Below are 23,998 nucleotides of genomic sequence, written 5' to 3' on the forward strand. Positions count from 1 at the left end.
TGAAATTCGATGATGGGAAGTGCTGTGGCAAAATATCGAAGACAAAGACTCCAGAAAAGAGCGCAATTAGCGGGTAGAATTGGTCGAGTTGCGAACCTGTTTCGAGCGGCGGCTGTCGCGCACGCAGGATCAAGTAAAGGGCAAGATGGTGGCGTCTTGAAAGGAAAAGAGCCAAGACAAGGCACAACAAGCTCCGTGTCTGAAAGTAGTAATGTGGATACGAGCAACACCACATCTCAACAAGACCAGGGACCCAGATATAGCGAGTCTGCGTGGGCAAAACCATCACTATTTCATAAAGTGTACAGGCATGCATTCATAAAGACATAATTATATATGTAGATCTGACTGGTTTTGACTTTTGTGTAGATACCATGTTAAAAAATGGAGTAATAAACACCTAACGTTAGAGTCGGGGCACCAGTTTGCTGCAGGGGTCCAGTTTGTGGCACCCCTAACGTTAGGAATATTTAACCATATCTTCAAAAGTAGAAGGGTATTTTTTTTTCTAAATTGTTTTATTTGAAGAGAGCAACTGAAGAGCTTTCTTTTGATACCAAAATTATGAAATAACTCAGACTCAGAATAAGATGATGGCCACTGTCTGTGTCACACTGTTTCAGACCTGATTATTGTCTAACGTTAGATCTAGATGTTCTATGTGGTGAGGACATGGAATAGCAGCAAAGTAGTATGACTTTCTTAACAACAAAGCGGTAAGATTTGTTTTGTTGCTAGGCGACCACCATCATCCCATGTTTGTATCTTTGCACAAAATCTTAACAATAGAATTATCAAAAGAGGCTTGGCATGCTTGGTAAGGAGTCCTCCTGTGACTGTTAAATATTCTAATGCTAAAATTCATTTCCTTTCAGTTTTGAGGATTTCAACAGTGACCAAAATGTCGGGGATGGGTCCGGTTTGCGGCACCCCTATGGGATTTTCATGTTTATAGCGCTATTTTATATGTCAAAATGGGTGGAAATTGATGAAATGCATGCAATCTTGAAAAACTATAAAATTGTGAAGGATCGAGATAATGAATCCAAATAAAGTGCTCTAACAAGCTGGAAAACTAGTTCAGTACACGTAGTTGGACCATCAAAGAATTTTTGGTGCTTGCAAAATTTTAATGTTTGAAGAAATCAGGGGACGCTTTCGTGTGGGATGCCGCAAACTGGACCCCCTGCCGCAAGCGGGTCCTTGTCTTACTAGTCTTGGTGGTTGCAAATTTTCTGCATAAAATTGATTATTACTAGGCCCTGGTACTACTAGGGTAATTGTTCACCATACAAAATTGTGATGTAGTGTCAAGACAAAGAGGCCTTTGGTACCTCTTCCAATAAAAAAAAAAAAAGTTATTTAATTTCTGTTGCCCGTTTTACCGGAATACTACAAAATATCCTTGAAAGTGGGTCCGCTCCTCTAGAACTCTAATTTTAGTTTAAGTCAGTGTTCACAGGCATCACCATTGGCGAATTGTCATTGGCATTGCATAGCCTAGAGCCCTAACCCCGGGGTGCTCCTTCACACAGTTGTACCGTTAACGCTTTGCGTTCGGGCTGGTCGCAGTTACCTAGAGCCCTAGTTACTATAGGCGGGCTGGCCTAGTAGTACACTACACTAGGCCTACCAGTCTTGGCCTAGGTTGTCTAGACCTAGACCCTACGTGGCAAGTAACAATTTTCGGATGGGTGTTCTGGTTGATATTGATAAATCTACCCTACACTTCAAGTACTGCCATTGCACTAAGCTACTGCTGGTAAAGACGCATGATGAGTAGAATAGGCACGTAATGACGGTAAGTTAGATAGAAATACAAAATGAGACAATTGCATTTTTTTGAAAATTCCTTTCTAAAGAAATATCAGTTGGGCCTAGACTCTTATGGATGACATAACTACTGTTTTTCCTTTTTATTTTCTTCCCTCAAACCTGTTTTGGTCTTGTACATGTATGTAGAATTGCTGATGAGTCAGATGACATTCCAACAGACTCCGTGGATGCTCAGCGAGAGGCCAGGCAGGTAGAGAGACGGAAGCTGTCTCGTGAAGAGGCGAGTTATGGGACACCTTCAGCAAACCTCGACTACGAGACAATCTTGGAAGTAAGTCTTGTAACAACAACAGAAATGAGACCATAATCCCCTCATGCTCAGAAAAAAAATTAAATTTTTTAAATTAAGCTTTCTGCTCTCTTGCAATTGATTTTTCTAATGTTATTTATAATAAAATAATTCACTAGAATTTGAACAAGTATGCAATTGGATTTCGAAAAACATAAATAGCATGTATCAACATCAAACTCCTAATGGCATTCTACTAGCTAAGTATTTTAGCAGTATTCCATTCACGTTGAATGTGGAATTGCTAAGTTAGCCTTCATTTCCAGAGTTATTGTATAGGGCCTGCCGGTACTATTCTTGTTTAAGACCCACCCACAACTGTCCTTAACAGATGAGAGTCATTATCATTCAATTATTATGTGTACTTGTATGTACAAGGAGACCCAACCTTACAAAAGACAAAAGCAGGGGATCGATTATAAAATTACCGAGATAAGGTGAATTGCCACCATCTCATGACACAAAAAGAGTGAAGATCAAATCATAAATGGGATAAAATGTTCAAATAACACAAAAAGGATAAAAAAAACAACACTTGCAATAGTTCCTCTTTAATGGTCCTTCCTTGGTAGTCTAGTAAACCATTTGTGAAAGAAAAATATGAGGCAATGTTATAAACTCTTCTGAAAGCTGAGCATTAAATAATAACTTACTCATCATGGATGTCATTACATCTTGTGATTAGTCATACATTTATTTCACTTGGCAGATTGAATTTGATGTCACATGCATTCTGTGCCACATGGTCAAGAACGATGTGATTCATGAATGTCGCATCTGTGGCCGTTGCTACCACCAGCTGTGTTTGGAAAGCGGAGGATACTGCCAGGATGAAAACTTTGCTGCTGCCTTGCGACGGTCAGACGAGGACATTGGCTGGAGTTGCTCTGAGTGTGTAAGTTTTGAAGCCATCTTGTTTGTACTACTGCTGGTTTTATTATGTTCTTTTGTCAACTTGCTATATAACATACTCCTGCAAAATGCAAGTAAACTTTAGCTGACAAAGTTGTCACACTCTACAAAAAGTATCCTTGAGCCCACAAAAACTAAAGTTGTCTGAGACCTTTAAAAAGCATAATTACTGAAAACATAACCAAGCAACTGAAATTGAAGTACTTACTGCAACATTTAAAAAGGCATGCACACAAAAATGAGACTAGATTCTCAATCTTGGACAATCTTTGAAAGGATTCTTTAGAATGAAGCAATTGGTTCTTTCATTTTGTACAACAATCTAATGGGACTTCATGATGGCCACCTTTAATGGAGAGAAATAAGGAAGGACTAGGTAATGTCAATAGTGATGATAATGGAAAGAAAAATGAAAGATCGGTACAAGTGTATCTGTAGAACAATCCTATGGTCACACCCCACATTCAAAGATCATTTTCACCACAGGGTGTGAAAAAGGAGGTTGTTGTCATGATCTTATAACAAGCTCAAGTCGTAGCTAAAATATTTGAATTTCATGGAGAGATTGCATAGATCCTGATTGCAAAAAGTAATATGCAGTCATATGAAAGTATATTGGATGTTATATATGGATAACAGCTGTATGGAAGAAGAATGAATTCAGAAGAATGCTATACATACCTAGATGATAGCCTGGCATAGCAACTGATATGCCCAGTGAGTTCCTAATCCAGTTCCCCCTTCCCCACCCCCCCCCCCCCCAATAAACAGAAGATGATTGTATGTATATCACATGTCATTGGCAGCTTTGCTTTCCACAGCCATTGCTCTCTTTTTTTTTCTTTGTTATTTTCTTGATAATCTCCCCTCTTTGTTGATTATCCATGTATGTAACACTAAAGATCATTTTGCCTTTTCTTCTGCGTATAGGGAAGATTTTGTAGGGATGACTGCAGATTGCTGTGGCACTCCTGAGCAACCTCCCCTCCACAAAAGTAGTGTAGATGCATTTGACAATACCCATAAGACTGCTTGAAGTTGATTGTTTCTTTCACCATTTTCTTTCAGGAGTCTTTAGGCAACCTCCTCTCCATGGAAGAAATGGACAGTGTCATGGAGAAGTTTGACAGATATGACACTGATGGAGGTAAAGTTAATGTCATTTAATCCCATCCCCTCAGAAACGATCATTAAAGTGAAGCAAAGTCTTACAAATATGCAGATAGATGACAGGACAGTGTGGACTGCCCATACGTTCAAATTCTACTTACTGTTAAATATGCATGATGTACTTCTATATCCAACATGGACGACGTAGGATGTAATGCAAGAGAAGGAGTGTTGATAAACAATAGATAGCAGAAAGTTTTTGCTGTGTTGTGATTGATGGTTATATCTTGAAGGTTCTGTAATATTTGGTGAATTGAGATACTTGGTTGAGCATTCAACAACATTTTTGTTCATTCATGAATCATTGTAGGTTTATAAATTGATACCTCTTTGACATGTAAAGAAATGCCACATGCAGATCATTAGTAATTACAACAGAAAAAAAAAACACAACAACAACAGTATTATGATAGGACAAACAAACTATAAAGATAATGTACCAATCACTCATATTGTGGCACCCACCCCCCCCAAAAAAAACAAAAAAAAAACTAACAAAACAAATGTAGATATTTCATTCTCAAATGTTATGCTAATGACATTATCCGTACTCAACCTAGAATGTGATTTTGATTTGCTTCTGTTTCTAGAATAGCAATTCCTATAAGCATACCAAGTATTTGCATTGTTGTATCATTCAACAGATTCTAGAATGTCCTGGGCAGACTTTTTGAGTGTGGAGAGAAATGAAGGCTCGAGTGAAGGAACCCGAAGAGACAAGGTACAGCATATTGAAGAGTTTGTTCGCAAGACCTGATAAGTCCATATTTGCCAGATGGAGATATTTGCGATTAAAGGTCAAGAAAAATAAAGAGAATAGTAAGAAAATGTTTGCTTCTTTGGACCATAACTTCAAAAATGTACCTTTATATGTAGTGACCAATATATCATTTAAAAGGTATTATTTTGTACTTTATGGCAGAGACCGTACTTCAAAATCTTCAAAAATGGACTTATCGGTTTCTGCGACCAAACTCTTCATTTATATGTGTTGAAACTGTTGGGGCTTTATTTTTTTTTGGGGGGGGGGGGTGGGGGGAGCTGAGTGTAAGATTCAAAACTTACACTAGGCATCAACTTTCTTCAATTTATGAATTTAAAAAAAATGCCCTGATGTTTTTACAAGGAGGCAAAATATCAGAAATTGAAAAAGATGTGTATATTTGGACAATTAACTAGATAGATTAGAAATAGCAATAGACATCATAAATTTGACTGTAGATGTATGCTTGTAAATTATATGATGGGACACTGACGCACCAAGTTTGGTCACGATAGGATAGGTTGATAAACGGCCAATGCAATTTACCCACCCCACCCCAGGCTATGCAATTTCAAAATGGCCTTGTCTATACAGGGTTGAGCGTGAAAATCATTTTGATGTCTCAAGTTCAACTCTTCTCACATTACACTCAAATTACTGTTTTCCCATTGCATATAAATAAAAGAATTATCTCTACAGTCAATTAAATCAAAACTTGATATTTCCAGCCATATTTTTCCAACACTGGTTGGCCAAACTTAAAGCTTCCAACACATAAGCAGTTGTAGTGTGACTGTATATTTTGAAACAACATTAGTCATATGACCTTTAATCTAATCCACTCTGATAACCTTGAACTGATGTATTGCTTTACTCATTACCCTCATCCCATTCATCCCTTCTGTAAAGTTCCTCCAGTATGACACTAACAACGATGGCATAGTCTCCTGGCAAGACTTTGTTCTAGTGGAGTCCTTGGACATACTGGAGAAACAGCCCCAGGTGAGTGATCATGTGATCGGTCACCTGATGTGGAGGAACTCGACCAAGAGAGAAATAGAGGATGGGCTGATGGAGGGCAAAGTATTTGATGTGAAGAAAGACAGTTGTATCATCTACTATGGGTATATCCTATCATCCCTACCTCACAGTTATGTAATTGTGTTCATCTTAGTCCTAAATGGTTATTTTGCCCTCTCTTGCTTTTCATGCCAACAGTGTCAAGGGGTTCATAGCATATACAGTGCACTCCCGTTATAACGAAATGCTCGGGACCGGCAGTTTTCTTTCATTATAACGAAATTTCGTTATAACCGAACAAATACAATGTATAACAAAAACAAGGAAACCACGCTTATATCATATTCTGTTTGTTGAATACTCATCGTACACTGTGCAGATATGTGAAACGGAATGGTATACCGTACCTTTTAAATTTCGTTTGGATATTACATTAAAGAGAGCATAAAATTGACGGAAACTGTGCGTGACACACGGAGCGGACACACCGTGATGTGAAGCGTTCGCCCATGCTTGTTCCGCTAAGAATTTTCGAAGGCGATCCGCATTTCGTTATAACGGAGCACATTTCTTTTGTTTTTCTTTGTCCGTGGGACTTGGAAAAGACTTCGTTATAACAAAAAATTTTTGCTACAACTGTGTTCGTTATAAGCGAATTTTGTACCATAGACATTAATGGCGATAATTTTTTGGACCAGAAGTTTTACTTCGTTATAACAAAATTACGTTATAGCCGTGTTCGTTGTAACGGGAGTGCACTGTAACTCGCATTTGATGCACACATAATCAGTGATGATTGATCATCTTGCCACTGTTAAGGGGTGCACGCTTCTATGAAGGACTGGACAATCATTTTGACGATCACTACTACATGATCTACTGCCATATAGTGTTTACTCTCACAAATATCAGCATTATGAGTGTTGAAATACAAACTCATCATTTGATATTCCAACTTTAATGCAAAAGCCTGAAATGGCCAAGATGATGATGTAATTGGACATCATGCATTTACCTGTCAGACAGTAATTAATCTACTAGTTTCCTTTACATGGCTTTACATGGACTCAAATGATAAATTGGAAAAAACTCAAACACACAGATACTCAATACACATGATTTTCTCGTGTTTTCATGAACAAAAAAACCACTGTTCTGTAATGGGAACATATAGGAGCAGTACAAAGGAATGCCTACTACTTAGAACACAATCCAAAAGCTATCCAATTGCAAGCAAGAAATATGGATGTATCACTATTCCACTAAAGGTTGTTTTGGTTGAGCTTCTAGTGGACTTCAAAGCATGATGTTAGGGTTAGCAAGAACTATTGTTAGCTTTGAATTTGATCTGAAAGATAAGCCTTCAATCTACATGTATTTTTTATGCCTCCGCCACGAAGTGGTGCCGGAGGCATTATGTTTTCGGGTTGTCCGTCCGTCCGTCCGTCCGTCCGTCCGTCCGTCCGTCCGTCCGTCCGTCCGTCCGTCCTTCCGTCCGTCCGTCCGTCCTTCCGTCCTTCCGTCCGTCCGTAATGAATTTTGTGGACAGGGTAACTACCAAAACCTTTTGAGGTATCCTAATGAAACTTGGCATGTATTTGTATTAGGGGGTGAAGTTGTGCCTATCAACTTTTGGGTGCACATGCTCAAGGTCAAAGGTCAAAAGGTCAAGGTCAAATGATTAAAATTTCACTATTTCCCCCATATCTATGCAATGCCTAAAGATATTTTCTTGAAACTTAGTGTGTACATGTATTACCCAATTAAAATTCTCTGGTGAAAGTTTGGGGTCATGAGGTCAAAAGGTCAAAGGTCAAAAGGTCAAGTAAAGTGTTAAAATTTTACTTTTTTCTCTGTATCTTGGAAATTGTTCAAGGTATCTTCATGAAACATAGTATATATGCATGTACTGACTGGCAGTGGTTATCTAGGAAATTCAGGGTTCATTGGGTCAAAGGTCAGGGGTCAAAGGTCAAGGCAATACTTCAAAATTTTACTATTTTCCTTATATTTATGCAATGCCAGCAGGATTATTTTGTTTAACTTGATGTATGCATGTATAACCCAATAGAAATTATCTGGGATTTTTTTTTTTGCCAAGAAGGTCAAAGGTCAAAAGGTCAAAGTGAAAGTGCTGAACTTACTTCTTTCTCCATATCTCGGAAGTGGCTCAAGTTATCTTGAAACTTAGTACATATTTATGTATGTTCTGCCCGACAGTGATTCTCTTATAAACCAAAGGCCAGATGGAAATGATAACAATTTACTGTTCAATACAGAAATTGCACTTTTTCTCCATACCTTGAAAATTACTCGGTGCATAAACTTATGAAAGGGTCAAAGTCAAGTTAAAGTTCTTAAATCCCCAAATACATGCTCTCCTCCAATTCATCCAATTAAACATACACGTGTAGGTCAAGGAAGGTAAACATTCAATACATTTGTGACAAACATGTCATTTTGATATTTTGCCAATTTTGTGAAAATGTAATCACACATTGTCCACATGTACTATAGACCCATTAGGAGAATCATGCATTATGGCGGAGGCATACCAGTCGCCATAGCGACATTTCTAGTTAGAATCATAGCAAAGGATTTTTTTTTCAGCAGTTTTGTGTTTTGCATACCTTTTCACACTTTCGTTTTTGTTTTCTGCTGTTTTTCTCCATTTTATCCCAGTGTAGTGCATGAAAAAATGTACAAACAGCCTACAGAAACTTATCAAAACAGTCAGAATGAGTATTGATACTTTGAGATAATACTGGATAGAATGTGCTTCATTATCTAGCAGGAAAAGTTTCAGTATACATATCAGAAAATCAAGCAAAGGGTTCTTTAAGTGCATTTCAGTCGACCATAAACGTCAAATCCTTTGTTTTCAATACCTCCACTGAAGAGGTTAGGTTTTCTTTCTCTAGTAAGTGGATGAGGAAAATTCAACTCGACCAACATACATGTCAGTTTCAAGCTGAGAATTTCTTCTTGCAATGTTTCACTCCATCTAAAAAAAAAAGAAAGTGTTCTGTTGACTTTTCTTGGTTTTGGAAAGCCAATTCATATTTTTGAGTAAAGCAGAAGAATTTTTTTTCAAACTATGTGTGATAATCTTTATCGTCATCATTATTTTTGTCATTATCATTATCATCATTGGTCAATATAATGATGATATTTCTACTATCAGGTGCAGCTCTTGATCTATGTGACCCCCAAGGAAGTTGAACGCATCAAAAACTGTTTCCGGGTGAAAGACTTTCACAGCACAGGTGTCATCAGTGTAGCAGCAGCTGCTGAGGTCTACTATGAATGGCTGAAAAGCTTGGGGTATGTTACAGTATGCCAGAAATTGCTGAAATACTGGCATTACTTCTATTATTTTCAAAACAAACACACAACAACTTGTTTTCTTCTACTTCCTATCTAACCATTCATGTGCTCATGTAATGCACTTATGATTTGTAGCTGCAAATTGCATAGCTGTCTTATGAGGATTTGGCTCATCACTCCAACATAAACCTGTGAACTAACATGATTTATTCAAATGTTATGCTTATGTCTTTCTGACAGTGGTTCTTCTTGACAACCTGGAACCAAGGTTTGCCAGATGCACCAACAACTAACATAGAATTATGCAAACTGGATTCAAAGTACTGAAAGTGTTTTTGAAGTAGAGGTTAATAGTCTAAGAATAGCTTATTACTATACATGTTCATAGATTTGAATGTGTTAGTATGCAGTCTATAGTTAGCCTCATTGGGAAATCTAGGCAACCTGCTTTAAAAAAGAAAAATCCTCTGTGATATAATACAGAGAAGCTTCTTTATTCCTTGAAAAGTCCTTTTAGGACATTTGTGCTGACCAGCAAGGGGAGAAAGCTAGATGATGTGCTTATTAGCAAATAAAGTGCCATTACATTTGATACTATGTTTTGACATATCCATTCAGTATGAATGTATGTATATAATATGTGTGTTTGTGTGTGTGTGTGTGTGTGTGTGTGTGTGTGTGTGTGTTTGTGATGTGTGAGTGCATATGCCTGATGTGTATATTTTCATCTAAGTTTGACTTTATATCCACATTTAAAAAAGAAAGAGGAGGTTCAAAATGAGTGATGTCAATTTAGAAAAGAGAAAAGTAAAGAAAAAGCAACGAGATTCTTGCCGACATCAGCAATGTTGGCAGTGATTTGTGTGTCTAGGAAGATGATTCTATTTATTCATGTTTTGGGATCCTCTTCTAATCACTACATAGGGCTGAATGTGTCTGTCTGGGAGGGGAGATACCATACGTTTCATTTTGTTGGTTGAAAATGATGTTCTCTTGAGCTGATGAGTGATGGTTCAGCAAAGTTCTGTAAAATGGAGTCACTGAATGCTGTTAAACAGGGTTCGAAATTGGCGATGGTCCGCTGGCCATTGGCCAGCCAAAATCATGTCGGACCAGCTAAAAATCATAAAATTCTGAAGTAACTAGTCTGTCTGGCTAGCCAAAATATTGCTTCAGTGTCAAAATTTATTCTAAGTAGTCCGCCTGGCTAGTTTAAAAAAAAGTTAAGTGCGACCCCTGTTAAAGATGTTTGTTTTTGTGATATCAAAAATTTATATGCCATATGACTTCTGAAAAAGGACAATGAAATCCAGAAATACAAAAAACTGACTCAGACTGGTCTGCTATTAATGCCCTCTCACTGGGGCTTGCTCTCCTATGGTTTGGTTCTAGCTTGTGAGAGGACCCTCTAATTGTTTTACTTACAATTACAACAATGAGGCGGCCTGAGCACAAAGACAAGCTGCCTGGTGGCCCTGGAAAAAATGCTCACAAGAGGGAACAGAAACCGAAAGAAAAATATCTACGCCCACATGCATATCCACAATGACAGGTGTATGTGCCAATACAGTTACATTCTATATTAGACTTACTTAGGCCATAAAACAAAAGGGATGATCACTGTATTTTGTAGTAGAAATGTCTTGCTTGGCACAAATGTTCCTTGGTGCAAGTGAAAACACTGCATCTGGTGAAATAGCCCCTTATTTGCTCAACTTATGCACTTTTGCTTTTCACGAATAGATATTTTGTCAAAGTTGGAATAAAAACTTTTTTAAAACCAAGATATCATATCAAACCAGGTTCTTGGTCTGGGAGAAAATAAAAGCAAAAAAAAAAAAAAAGATTTAGTTTGCTGAACAATATCATTTTCCTAATTAACCATCATTAGGCAAATTATTAAAAAAAAATAATAAAGAGATTTCTGTGAATTGTTATTTCATTTTTAATCTAGATGATGTAACAGTACTTCCACGTGCAATGTGTAAAGTCTTGGGGATATTGGAATAGTTATTCCCAAAGGGATCAAAATCATATACATGCAGGACAATGTTATCTGCATATATTTGTAAATTAGTATTAAAAGTACACAAGGAATTTTGCAAATATTCAAGTCTTTTCACTCCGTTCTTCCAAGAAACACATGAATTACATGTATTTGTTGGAATCTGCTAGAAACAAATTCCTTTTCATTCTTCAAAATTGATATGAAAGTCACATTGACTCTGAAATTTGCTTTGTTAATAATTTCTGTTAAAAAAATGCACAGCAATTATGCTTGATTGTGATAACATAAGGGTTAAAGAGATAACATTGACATTTTGATCTTCTTCCTTGAAGATCATGTTCAAATTATTAACAGGCTTGTCTGGAATCAGTGGTAAAAAATAGTTTTGCCCCAACGAACATTTGTGCCAAGAAACACATTTGAATGAAAAATAAAAAAGTAGGTTTGGCCTCTGAACAAGCCTATTGCTATCGTAGAACCCAGTGCAATGGCACAAAAATATAGCATCGACACGGGAAGTGTTCCCCATGTTAAGCTAAAAGCGTGATTTTATGAATTTCAAGATCAACACAAAACAACCAGTTGCTAAAGGCAATGATTCTTTTTTGAACTGGTTGTACATTTGTAGTTTGTATTTCAGTGCATGATTACTGCTCGACAGTTTTCAACACATTTAAGAACTTACAAAGAATTTGCTGAAGACTTTATACACATGATAAGTATAGAAGTGAATACACCCCCTTACAATTATTTTTTTTCCCAAAAAAGTTTGAAATTATGAATCTTGAACCCAACCATGTAAACTTCTGTCTTTTCCTTGTCAAACTCTCATTGGGCTTGTAATGTAATGTAGTATGTGATGACTTGGAATATTCATAATTTTCTCAACTTGGCTAATTTTGAATTTGGGTGGTGTTTCTTCTTTTTTTTTTTTTTGGACAGTTTCCCTTTTTCTCCAACTTAATAGAAATTTTAGATGCTATATTGTGTAATAAGATCTATTTCCTTTAAACAATTTCTTTTTCTACAAATGAAGTTTCCATCACTTTAAAAAAAAGCAACAAAAAACCCAGCGACAACAAAACAAACCACCCATATTTTTTTATTCAAACTTGATTATTTGTGACTGCCCAGCTCAAAACCCACAAAAAGAAAACGTAATGAATTTTTACTTTTCTGCGTAGTTTCAGAGAGCTTTTTTTTTTTTTTTTCTTCTAAGCGGCCAAATTTGAATAGAAGTTAGAGGAAAGATGACTTTCCCAGGTAAGACAGACTTGAAAATTTCAAGTTAGTCAACCCAAATGACATATTTGGTCCATTCCCGAGAATCCTGATCTGGGACTTTTCGTGGGTTTTGAGCTGGGTAATCACACTTGGTGTTACAGCTGTCGTGAAAGTCACTACGGCATGCACATTAATAGCTGCGTTTGATTAATAAGATATGGCATAGCACTGTAGGTTACATCAGCTTTTACATATGCATCAATATTTTGAATGTTCCTAGGCAAACATGCTCAATTCCTGATGAGCAATTGACAATTGCGTGGGCGTGCGAATGAGTAAATCTACCCGTCTCTTTCCTCCTTACATCCCTGAACACTGATGCCCTTTGAAAGAGAAATGTTGATCTCTATGTTCTTTGTGTGTGTGTGTGTGTGTGTGTGTGTGCGTGTGCGTGTGTTTGTTTCTTTCTTCATTCTCAAATTTACCCTTGGCTTTCAAGTTGTCAAGGAAGTGAAAGCCAAACACTGCCTGGGGCCAACTCAAACTTCCTCTGTGTTGTTCTTCTCTGATTGCACTGTTAGTACTAAATTTGAATAGTCAAAGAGTATGTTGTTCCTTGCATGGATGTTTTAACTGATTTTATGGCTCACTCAGACGCTGATGCTTTTGCCAATCATTTCCTTGTCAAATCGGTCTGATATAGATTCGAGCCCCAAACGTGTGCTCTGCTTGCAACTAGTGCCAATGTGAAAGTTTTGTGGCAATCATAGCTACCTCTGCTGTATCTGTGGCTCTTGTTCCCTTCATGCAGGACATGGATGTCTTAAAGGGAAGGTAAACCCAAAGAGCAATGTGGATTGAGTGAAAGCAGTAACATTAGTAGAACACATGAGTGAAAGTTTGAGGAAAATCGGACAATCGATGCAAAAGTTATGGATTTTTAAAGTTTTGGTGTTGGAACTGCTGGATGAGGAGACTACTAGAGGATATGACGTATGAGTGGACAACAATACAAAGAAAATATAAAGGAAATTCAACAAAAATTCACTTTTCTAGAATTATGAAGGAGCAGTGGACCAACCGCTTTCAGAAAGCAGGGGGAATAATTGCTACCCTTAACATATGTCAATATCAAGTTGATGGAATTTGTAATTTTCATGAAAAATGGATTTTTGTAGTATTTGCTTTATATTTTCTTGGTATTGTTGTCCACTCATACGTCATAACCTCTAGTAGTCTCCTCATCCAGCGGTTCCAACACCAAAACTTTAAAAATTCATAACTTTTGCATCGATCGCCTGATTTTCCTCAAACTTTCACTGATGTGTTCTACTAATGTTGCTGCTTTCACTCAATCCACATTGTTCTTGGGGTTTATCTTCCCTTTAAAAGAAGGAAATTTTAAGTATTTGTCACTGATGTCTCATGTTACCACACTGCAGAAATTGCAGTTTGACGTAAAATGATATCCTACTTTCTATTTATCTTATGCAGATGTGGTTTCATCTTCTGACAGTGTTCCATGATATGATTTCATAATCTCTCCTATATAGGCTAGAGATGAGCTCGGAGGGGAGGGAATGTCAGGAAAGGATGCACAACCCAGCTAATAAGCGCAAGTATGTCATGCAGCCAACACCTGTGGCCCGATAACTTTGATTTTTGACTTTTTTCTTCCACATTCAACCAGATCTCCTTCTCATACTGTACTAAAGATTTATCGCTTTAATATGATGATTTCCTTCTTTTGATTCTAATAGTGACAATAATGCTAATAGGTTATTTTACAGATAACAGGATGTTTGTAAAATGATTCTTTGATGCGATTAGTAAAACCACTTGTGTCAGTTCTGCAAGGATGTTGAATTGTTCCAAATGTTGAAAGCAACAATGTTTATAGGTTGCTACTGTAATTGATGAGTTTCATCTCTGCAATGGAAATGTGGTTCCTGGACACAAGGGAAGGAAAATCAATTTTGCATGTTATTCTGACATTCGTTTTAGTCCCAGTGTTTATGAAAGGACGGACCTAGTAAAGTAGCCTATGATGAAGTTCAGCATGTTTTTTCATTAAAAAAAATATATATTTTTCATTCTCCCATCAAGTGCACTACTGAACCCTCAGCACGCAACACAAATCCATAGTAATTAAATTCATTTTTTATGTTATCGCTCCCAGCTGTTAAACGTGCTGCAATCCTTCTTTGGCCACAATAGAACAAATCTAGACGGAGCAAGGAATGAGTTGATTGTAGGCTCCCTGTTTGCACTTGATCGTTTCACAAGACATCTCAGATCTGCCAACTTTGGCAGGAATCATCATTGGGTCGAGGGAATCATAGTTTGTACAAATGGTGGTGGAACCTCCCCCTCCCCCTTTCTCCTCCAGGGCATGGTAAAATTACCCAAAAATGATGAACAGCTTTTAATGACATTCAGAATGTTTTTCTTCTGAAAAACAAGGTGCTTGATTTTGATGACATTTGGCAGGAAAAGGAGGGAATTACAGTTTGTAAAAATGGCGGTGGTGCCTCCGAGGGGCCCTGACTGGCTTCCTATAGTTTTAAAAATTGTGGTAGTGCCCAAGAGAAGCCACTAGGAAGGGCCCCAAATACAGTGCACTCCCGTTATAACGAACTCGGCTATAAAAAAAATTCAGATACAACAAAGTAGAATTCAGAGCCCAAAGTTATCATCTAGTTATCTTTATATGCTTTATTTGTTCTGATATAACAAAATTTTGATATAACGAAAGAAAACTGCTGGTCCCAAGGGCTCCATTATAAGAGGAGTTGCCTGTACCAAAAACTAGGAGGGTGCTGCCCAAGAGGCTTGCAGCAATCCCAGTAGATCAACATTTTTTGAAATAGTTTGCCTTAGGTGGAGTATCACAAAGGCAAAGTCTGCTGCTCAGGTGATCATTAGTCCTGTTGCCAATTAGATAATGAAAAAAAAAGTAAGTAGAAGAAAAAAACCCCAGATAGATGACAAATGTCACAGATATCTTCCCTAGCTCTCCTGAAAGGCACTTTGGAAGAATGGCCTGTCATTATTCAAGCCATCATGGGTAAAGGACTGAACTGACAATGTGCTATCAGAAATCCAGCTGTCTTGATCCTTTCAGGAATCCTCCGAATTTAAATTTGTACATTTTTCTTAAAATGACCTGAAAAAAAAACCACCAAAATTAAAACAAATGTAAAAAAAGAAAGGGAAGGAAAATGAAATGGAGCATCAAATTTAGATGAGCACCAACATCTCTTTAAAATTGTCATGGTAACAGGTTGATCACGTGGGAAAGATTCATCAGACAGAGAGCCTTGAGCATCCTCAGCGCCAGACCCAACACGATTGCCATCTCGCCCTACATCCGAGGACACCCAGTCACAGGCCTGTAACCGATTGGGGGTGTGTGGTGCCAACCCATGGAATATGTAGACCAGCTCCCCAGCAGGATTCCCGATATCAAAGTTGGAACCCTCCCCCATCAGTAGATTGCAGGAACATTATCATCTGGGCCCCATTTCATAAAGAGTTGATTTGATGACAACTCTTTGCTGGAATGACAATGGTCATGGTAACGACAAGAATCCAGCTTCCTGATTGGCTGTTTGCTGTGGGAAGTTGTCATTCCAGCAAGAGTTGTCATCCTAACATCTTTTATGAAATGGGGCCCAGATGTCTATTTGCTTCCTTTCCCCTCAGTCATCCTATCAAACCCCTTGATGATGTCAGAAGGTCAAGTTGATTTGTTTGAGAAGTTTTAAATACAGTACAGACCTTAAAACATCAACATAACAAGTAGAAAGAGTTTATCTCTTTTTTTTTGTCAACATTTCTTTATTGATTCCATACATACCAGGTCCTTTTATGTGAGAATTTCTAGATGACCATTTCAAACTTTAGCGCATCAAATAGGTTTTTTTTTTCTTGGCCTCATCCATTAATTGATTGCATGCTTATTAAAAAAAAATAAAAATCTTTTTGCTCAGGTGTGAATCCCGACTCTGAATTCAGCTGTATAAGTAGAATGAATTCAGAGCAAAGTTTACCCACGGGCAAAAGCAGGCTAGAGCACTATGCCGTCAATTTACCTAAAGAATGACACGATCGCTTGAGGAATGATTTGAAATAGGAAAACAATTATTGTCATAAGCTCTTTCAAAATTGGAAGATGATTGTCCGTATGGTTCTGTCTTCTCGAAAAATATAAGATAAACAACATGCTGTAGTAGGTTGAAAGTCCTTGTCCATTGTCTATCAGTATTTTTCTTTTGATACATGTCATGCTCATTGTCTTTGTTAATGAATCTCTGTGTCAAGTTATCTGCAAAGAGTCTCCTGCCATTTTTCTTTTTAGTACTGTAAAATAAATATCAATTCTTGCCACTGTTGTCAATTTGACTTCTATTGTATGTATATCTTGCACCTGGTGTTCAAGCATCCATCTCATGGTATTTGTTTCGATGTGCTACTGTCGTGGGCTCTAAGAGTCGTTTCCCTTGTTTTTATTGATAGAAATGTGTATCTAATTTTGTAGAAATGCATTGACAAGTATGTGACCCTCTTGCTGATGTCATTTGAGCAACTCTGTGATGAAATAGCTATATCCCACTTTGTTGTTCAGATACTGTATTTATTCTTGCCCATTTCTATCTGTTCACGTAATGATCTTTACTGTGAAATTGTTCTTGTGAAATGCTGCAGCATGAATAAAAGCATTAAAATGACAGATGTGAAACAAAATTCATATACACTTTGTGTGCTTGATAAAGTTCGCTTTTGTCTTTTCAAGTATCAAATTTATTTAAATGAATACAATTTGCACTGCGGTACTATGATCAATTTCAGTACAATGAATGTTATGTTATCATCATTCAGCCAGGGAATCTATTATAAAATGCATCTTTTCAAAAAAAAAATGATTGAATACAATCCACGTCGCCTTTACTTGCTTTATTCTGATACTTGTGCAGACTTTCTGTCTATAAATCTTACATTGCAACACAAAAGGCATAAGAAGTTGTTATTGAGACATTGTATTTACACAGACCGATGCGAACAGTGATGTCATGTTGATATAATTTGAACTACATGTGAATTACTAATTCATATGCAGGCCATTAACTATATAGAAAGTGCACATGTGAACAGATGTTGCGTGAATACGATGCAAAGGAAAAGGGAGAAATTAAGAACATTTCGAAAAACATCAGAGAGCACATAATTGTTCAGCTTTTATAAGGAACATCTGAAGGAACATGCTACAGGCAGGAGGGATAGGTGAATGACAAAAACCTTAACTTCGACCCTTGCAGCCATTGTGCCTCATGGATCTGCCTGCATAGATCTACATGAACATCTATTGTTAGAAGTACAGCAAAGAACAAACATGACAAATAATCGAACGATCAAACATAGAAAATGGAAACAATAAGATGTAAAATTCTTAAAAGGCAAGAAACTGACATTCAGAGGGATTTTATAGAACTGTGTCATAACCTAAGAATACCAAATTTCCTCATGCAATTGCGTTTCATTTAGGACCTACACTGTACTTCCAAAAGTATAGGATTATGTACCTCGTGCAGGCAGGAGGCGATTTGTATCGCAAACAGAGAGTTCCATGCAGTGTATATTTACGATTTACGCTGAGCAATGATAGTTAGCAACATTTTCCATAACACTGTAAGATGGTAGTATATGGTGATGTTATAAAAGTACATTTGTATGAACAGTTTGTTTGTTTGTTTGTGTATGTGTGTGTGTGTGTGGTTTTTTTTTTTTGTTTCTCGGCAACATACAAAGAATCTGCACATATGTATGTTTAATTTCCCTTCTATTTCTGCGCACCCCGCCAGGAGTTGGGTGTCGAAAGTAATTGATTAATGATTGCGAGTGAGAGCTGAGCGTTGGGCGTTGACCAATGAGCGATGGCCTCATTTTACAGAGAGTACACCGGTTTCGGAAGTAATACAAGCCCGCACCTGTACTTTGAAAATAGTACCTATTTTGAAAAAAAAAAATGTATGCCATTTAGTTTGTTGTCATAAACATGATATACATGTCTAAAGAAAAAAAAAGTCCCTCTTGAGGGAGCCCAAAACCTGCTGTAAGAGGAAGTTGATTCGAGTAACAGGTGCATGTATAATGCATCTCTCTGCCAAATTTTCAATTTCGTAATGTATATTTATTTGTTGGTTGGTTGATTGGTTAGTCGGCTATACTCCCTTTCGCACAAGTCCTGGGCATGCAAGATAGTAGGGTCAATATTGCGATATAAGTGATATAAGTCCAGGTACATGTTTTCTTTTGCTGTAGGGTCGTAATTGGCTATTGGCAGTCGGAACACAAACAAGATGCAGAGTGGCCGGATATCGCGTGCGATGTTTTAAGGGTCACGGGTTCATGTAGACTGTCGCAAGAGGAATCGACCTTCAAAAACCAACATGACGGTCATAGCTGTTGGAAGTGTCAACTTCATGAAGGTTTTTGCCAATTAAGTTTAAGGTGTCACATGGCCAAACTGTTGACACTGAAGTTAGGACCCTATAGTTCAGTGCCAACAAGTGTGGCCAGTGGTGATGAACTATCAAAACTGCCAAAGTGCTGTGTGTTCCTTGTTTATGTATGTATTTTTTGTTTCATATCTCTATTAACATAATGGCGTTTTATTTAAGCCCGCAGGCAGTGTTTGATAGTTAAGACCTTTAGGGTTCTTTTTTCGTCGTGATGATTTGTGAGTTCAAGCGCAAGCGCAAATTATTTTTTTCCCCTAATTAAGATAGGCTTTAGTTTGGTAAAATCACGTGCAAAAATATTACTAAACTTTAACTTTATTTTGCAAATGACTGGAGCGAAAAAAGTAAGTAAGACATTAAAGGAAAAGATATATCATTTTCATTAATTTTTGTTGTGTTGCAATGACCAAACAACATGAATAGTGATGACTTTATGTGGAAATGGTTTAAGTTGCTAAATTAAAACATCAAATTTATAATTTTTGTTTTTGCATAAACAGATGACAAAGTTTTGACTTAATCACTGAATTACCCACATGTTCATCTACTTGGTAACTGTTCTCTCTTTATGAAATACGTAGAACATAAATATATGCTTATATTCTATATAGATGAAATAAGTCTTATTGCTCCTGGTGATGTCGAGGGCGCCCCTTCCTCTCGGTAAATCTGGGAAACCAATTTCCACATCCTCTGCTCCCACCTGAAGGGTGAAAAAAAAAAAAACCCTTCCTTAACCCAAAATCAAAACAAACAAAAATATAAAAGAGCTATTGACACTGCCAATTATTTGCCAGGAAAATGTAGTGCACACAACACAAACACTGTCACACACACATACACACACACACACACACACACACACACACAAAACGGAATAGGGATTTTTTTTTTTCATACTCCCAAGTGTGTGCATCTGACGCGGGGTATCAGTCGCAGCGGCTTTTCTCGACAGTCGACTGGGTGTATCCCATTTCTAGATTGTAAAATGGGTTAAGAGGTATAGATGAATTCAAAATAAACACTTCCGTCAGAACTTCTTAGTTTTCTGCCCTGTCATACTTTCGATTCCTTTGCATCTTCCGTTTTCGGGATCATGGGACGATTTTTTTTCCACATCATGTAATTTTTCGCCTAATATTCGGCAGCCAATTATAAGTGAATAAACAACCAATTTGCTCAGGTCACATATTATTGGCGTCAACCAATGATAAGTTTCTAAAAGCGGATTTCTGAGCTGTGATATGTGGTGCATATTAAGAATTAACACTCGAATCTCCTTAGCCGGTATACATTGTGTGTGTGTGTGTGTGTGTGTGTGTGCGAGCGCGCGCGCGTGTGTGTGTGAAACGAAAGACCTGCATGCGGCTTTTTATAAATCAATGGTTATTAATCTAATCGTCAGATAAGATTGTATCTATGTAATAATGTAGAGTATACCAGCTCCAAGACACACACGCGTTGCAGCGTAGGACATGCGTTTTCCATAGTTGTAAGATGTCTTCAGTGTAGTCGACCTTTTTGTGATAAGTAGCTTATTTGACTGACTACAAGTTGTGTTATCGTACACAGAGTAACGACTAGTCTCGTAACGAATTCTATCATAAAAGAATTAAACAGAGGTGAAGAGCTGGAAGGAGAAGGAAGGAAAGAGTAGGCCTTCGGTTTTTCGTGTTGTTGTCAGTCTTAATTGATTTATGATTTGTTTTTTTATGTTTGTGCTTATATTACTAATAATTCAAATAAAAATATTACTAAAAATTCAAATGCTTTTATCCCATGGATGATGGGCAATTCTATTTTGTAAATCTGAAATTGGCTTTTCTCGTTTTGTTTTTATTCCATTAACACTATGCTATGTTGACACGTCCTGAATATAAATCTTATCAGATTCTACAGAATTGTGAATTCTCTTCGTTATAAGGCTTTTGATCTTTAGCTGTTTCGAAAATACACACAAATATTGAAAAAAAAAACGACTACAAACTGATGGTGCATGAGGCTAATGAAAGAAAGACACCGAAAGGTTTTTATTTCCTCTTTCTGCATGTTTGAAATCTCGATGGCAAACTGATAATACACTATGAATTCTGCACTAAAGAAATATTCTCTCAAACTAATCTTTTTAAGAGAAAGTATTTTTGTGTCATTTTTTCATGACGTCGTATCAAGCATATTCCATCCTTATTAGTCTTAGTCTTGGACTGAAAGATAATCAAAGATATGCATACATTAAAGGGGAATTCTAGACAATTTTCATAATTCCACATCATGTAGGAAATCGACAGCTACATTTATAGATTTGTGGAATTTATTGTGGTCCTCGAGCAGAGAAACCGATACTCTGAAAAAACCCACAGCAAATTAAACTGAACAGTGATGATGACATAGGAGCCTCACATATTTCAGAAATGTAACAATGTCATACCATTACATTACCACTTACTTTACAAGTTCACCTGTGTAGAATTTATGCGTATTTTCTTCTTTAGTTCTGCTTCCTCGAGCCCCCACTCATGCATTCTTATAGTGAAGTTACTATATCATCATCCTTGTGATTTGTAAAAGATAAATAAATAAAAAATGAAACATTCTTATTCCTAGTCCAAAACATAAATTATGAATCTCTGTACCCAGTATAACCAATACTGTTGTGTAGAATGTAAATGTCTTAAATGATCTCGAGTTCTCCTTAAAAAGAGATCCTCAAACATTGCAAGAAGTCCGATGTGATAAAATCTTGTGGCATATGACAATGGCGAAAACACTTTTACTGCAATCAACACTAAAAGAACAGAAGAACATTTTGATTTCCCTAATAATTCGCTTTTTATATTTTATCAGGTTCGAATGAAACACATCGTGCATTGTACTCATTATGGGGTGCGCTTGTCCTATAAAGATTAGATTTACGGGTCAAGGAATTTTTCAAATTTTCAAAATTTTGTTCCTTTTTTCTATGTTGCTTTATGCGACACCCTTGGTCATAATATGATCATCTTTATCTATCTTATTATGAAATGAACACCAGAAACACGATGAATTGCATTTGTTATGTACCACTTTTATTGCTGACAATCTGCTTCCATTCAGCAAAACAGAAGCATGAACTGTCCACTCATTTGGATATTTACATCACTTGAGTTTGGTTCCTAGATACAGAGTTTGATAACACACACTTTACTAAACAATATACATTAGAGTATAAGGAAATCATCACACTCCTAATCAAATCATGATCACCATGAAATTGTTGATGAATATAACGCAATGAAAACTGGAAATGGTGCTATGGCGACTGGTAATATGCCTTCGCCATAATGCATGGTTCTCCAAATAGGTCTACAGTACGTCTCGACAATGTGAGACAATAGTGTCATATAATTGGCCAAAAAAAAAGAAGAAGAAAGAAATGAAATGACATGTTTGGCACAAATGTGTTGAGTGTTTACTTTCCTCTTTCCTTAAATTAGGTTTCTTTTGGATGGATGGCTAAATTGTTTAAGAGAGCAGGTATTGATTCGGGAATTTGAGCATTTTCCCTTGACCTTTACCCTTTGACCCCATAGTCAAAAATTCTTCAAATTACTGTATCACTAGCTAGTAACATCCATCTTCATGACAATACTTTGAGCTATTCTCGAAATATGGGAAAAGTTGTGAAAGTTTAACATTTTCACTTAGTTTTGACCCATAACCCCTAGGCCTGAATTTTTCCATACAGAATCATTGTGCAGTAATGCTGTTAGTATACCTAGTTTAATTAAGTTTCTGCAATAAGTAATTTCCAAGATGTGGAGAAAAAAAAAATGTAATTTCAGCATTAGATTACTTCTAGCATTTCAACCTTTGATCTTGGACCCCATCAATCCAAAAAATTCAAGAGAATCACTGTCAAGCATTATATGCATATGTATGGGTCCTACTAAATTTCATGATATTTTGAGCCATTTCCGAGATAATAATAGAGACAAAAGTGAAATTTTAGCATTTTAACTTGATCTTTGACCTTTGACCCCATGATAAAAACTTTCCCTGGAGAATGTTTATCCGGTAATGTATACACAAAGTTTCAAGTAGGCCTAAATACCTTCAGGCATTGCATATAGATATGGGGAAATGGTAAATGTCTAAAAATTTGACCTTGATCTTTGACCTTGAGCATGTGCAATCAAAACTTGATAGGCACAAATTCGTCCACTCATACAACCCGAAAATGATGGTCCCCTGCATTTCATTTCTATCATTTCCTATTGCTTCCTTTTATATATAATATTCGTTCTTGAAAAAAAAAATGTATGTATGATCCAAACGTTACGAATATTAGCTCTGTAAATGACTATGTAAGCATTTTGTTGATTTGTTGATTTGTATTGATTTTGAAATGCAGAAATAAAAACTGAACTGAACTGAACTGAAAACATAATACCTCCGGCTACACTTCGTGCCGGAGGCATTAAAAAAAAAGAAGAAAACCATGATGCATTCAGTAATAAAAAAATCTATTTACATGACTTTGACTTGTTCCCTTATTTGTGTGATAATGGTGTGAATAGCTATATTGAATATAATCAAAATCATATTTGCATTAATGAAGATGATTTTACTGATGAGGACATCAAGAACTACGATGTAACTGAATAGAATGATAACGCACTTTTATTTGAAGATGGTCATGAAATATTATTCAGCAAATATTTGCCCCATTTCGCTGCAACACTCATGACAACAGTCATGACAATATGGGACTGTTTCATAAAGAGCTACGATTGATCTTACGCTCGATTTATTGAGCGTAACTCGGCAAATCGAGCGTAAGATCAATCCTGATCGTAAGTCTGTTTCATGAGGATACTTACGCTTGATTTAAAGCACAGATTTAAGAGCAGATTGTAATTGCGTATCAAATTGCGTAATTTTTTTTTAAA

At 36.8% G+C, this 23,998-nt stretch overlaps 1 protein-coding gene across 1 annotated transcript; it reads left to right on the forward strand.

The window, feature by feature from the left end:
• The first annotated feature begins 12 nt into the window (after positions 1-12).
• Positions 13-15,993, forward strand: LOC139733648 (PHD finger protein 24-like). The gene is made up of 9 exons (XM_071644462.1): positions 13-272; positions 1,963-2,107; positions 2,835-3,020; positions 4,106-4,184; positions 4,852-4,928; positions 5,880-5,972; positions 9,175-9,314; positions 14,103-14,168; positions 15,833-15,993. The coding sequence occupies exons 1-9, from the start codon at positions 13-15 to the stop codon at positions 15,945-15,947; spliced, it is 1,161 nt and encodes a 386-aa protein (XP_071500563.1). The 3' UTR covers positions 15,948-15,993.
• The last annotated feature ends 8,005 nt before the right edge of the window (positions 15,994-23,998 follow it).

This window comes from Diadema antillarum, unplaced genomic scaffold (genome assembly GCF_040938485.1).
Source record: "Diadema antillarum isolate AM-2024a unplaced genomic scaffold, OU_Dant_1.0 seq00000486_RagTag, whole genome shotgun sequence".
Classification (NCBI taxonomy): Eukaryota; Metazoa; Echinodermata; class Echinoidea; order Diadematoida; family Diadematidae; genus Diadema; species Diadema antillarum.

Bases quoted from the DNA above. Each gene is read 5' to 3' on its own strand.
- LOC139733648 (XM_071644462.1), top strand. From the start codon at position 13: ATGGGAAGTGCTGTGGCAAAATATCGAAGACAAAGACTCCAGAAAAGA. The intron at 2,108-2,834 runs GTAAGTCTTGTA...TTCACTTGGCAG, and splicing joins ACTACGAGACAATCTTGGAA to ATTGAATTTGATGTCACATG. The intron at 5,973-9,174 runs GTGAGTGATCAT...TTCTACTATCAG, and splicing joins TACTGGAGAAACAGCCCCAG to GTGCAGCTCTTGATCTATGT.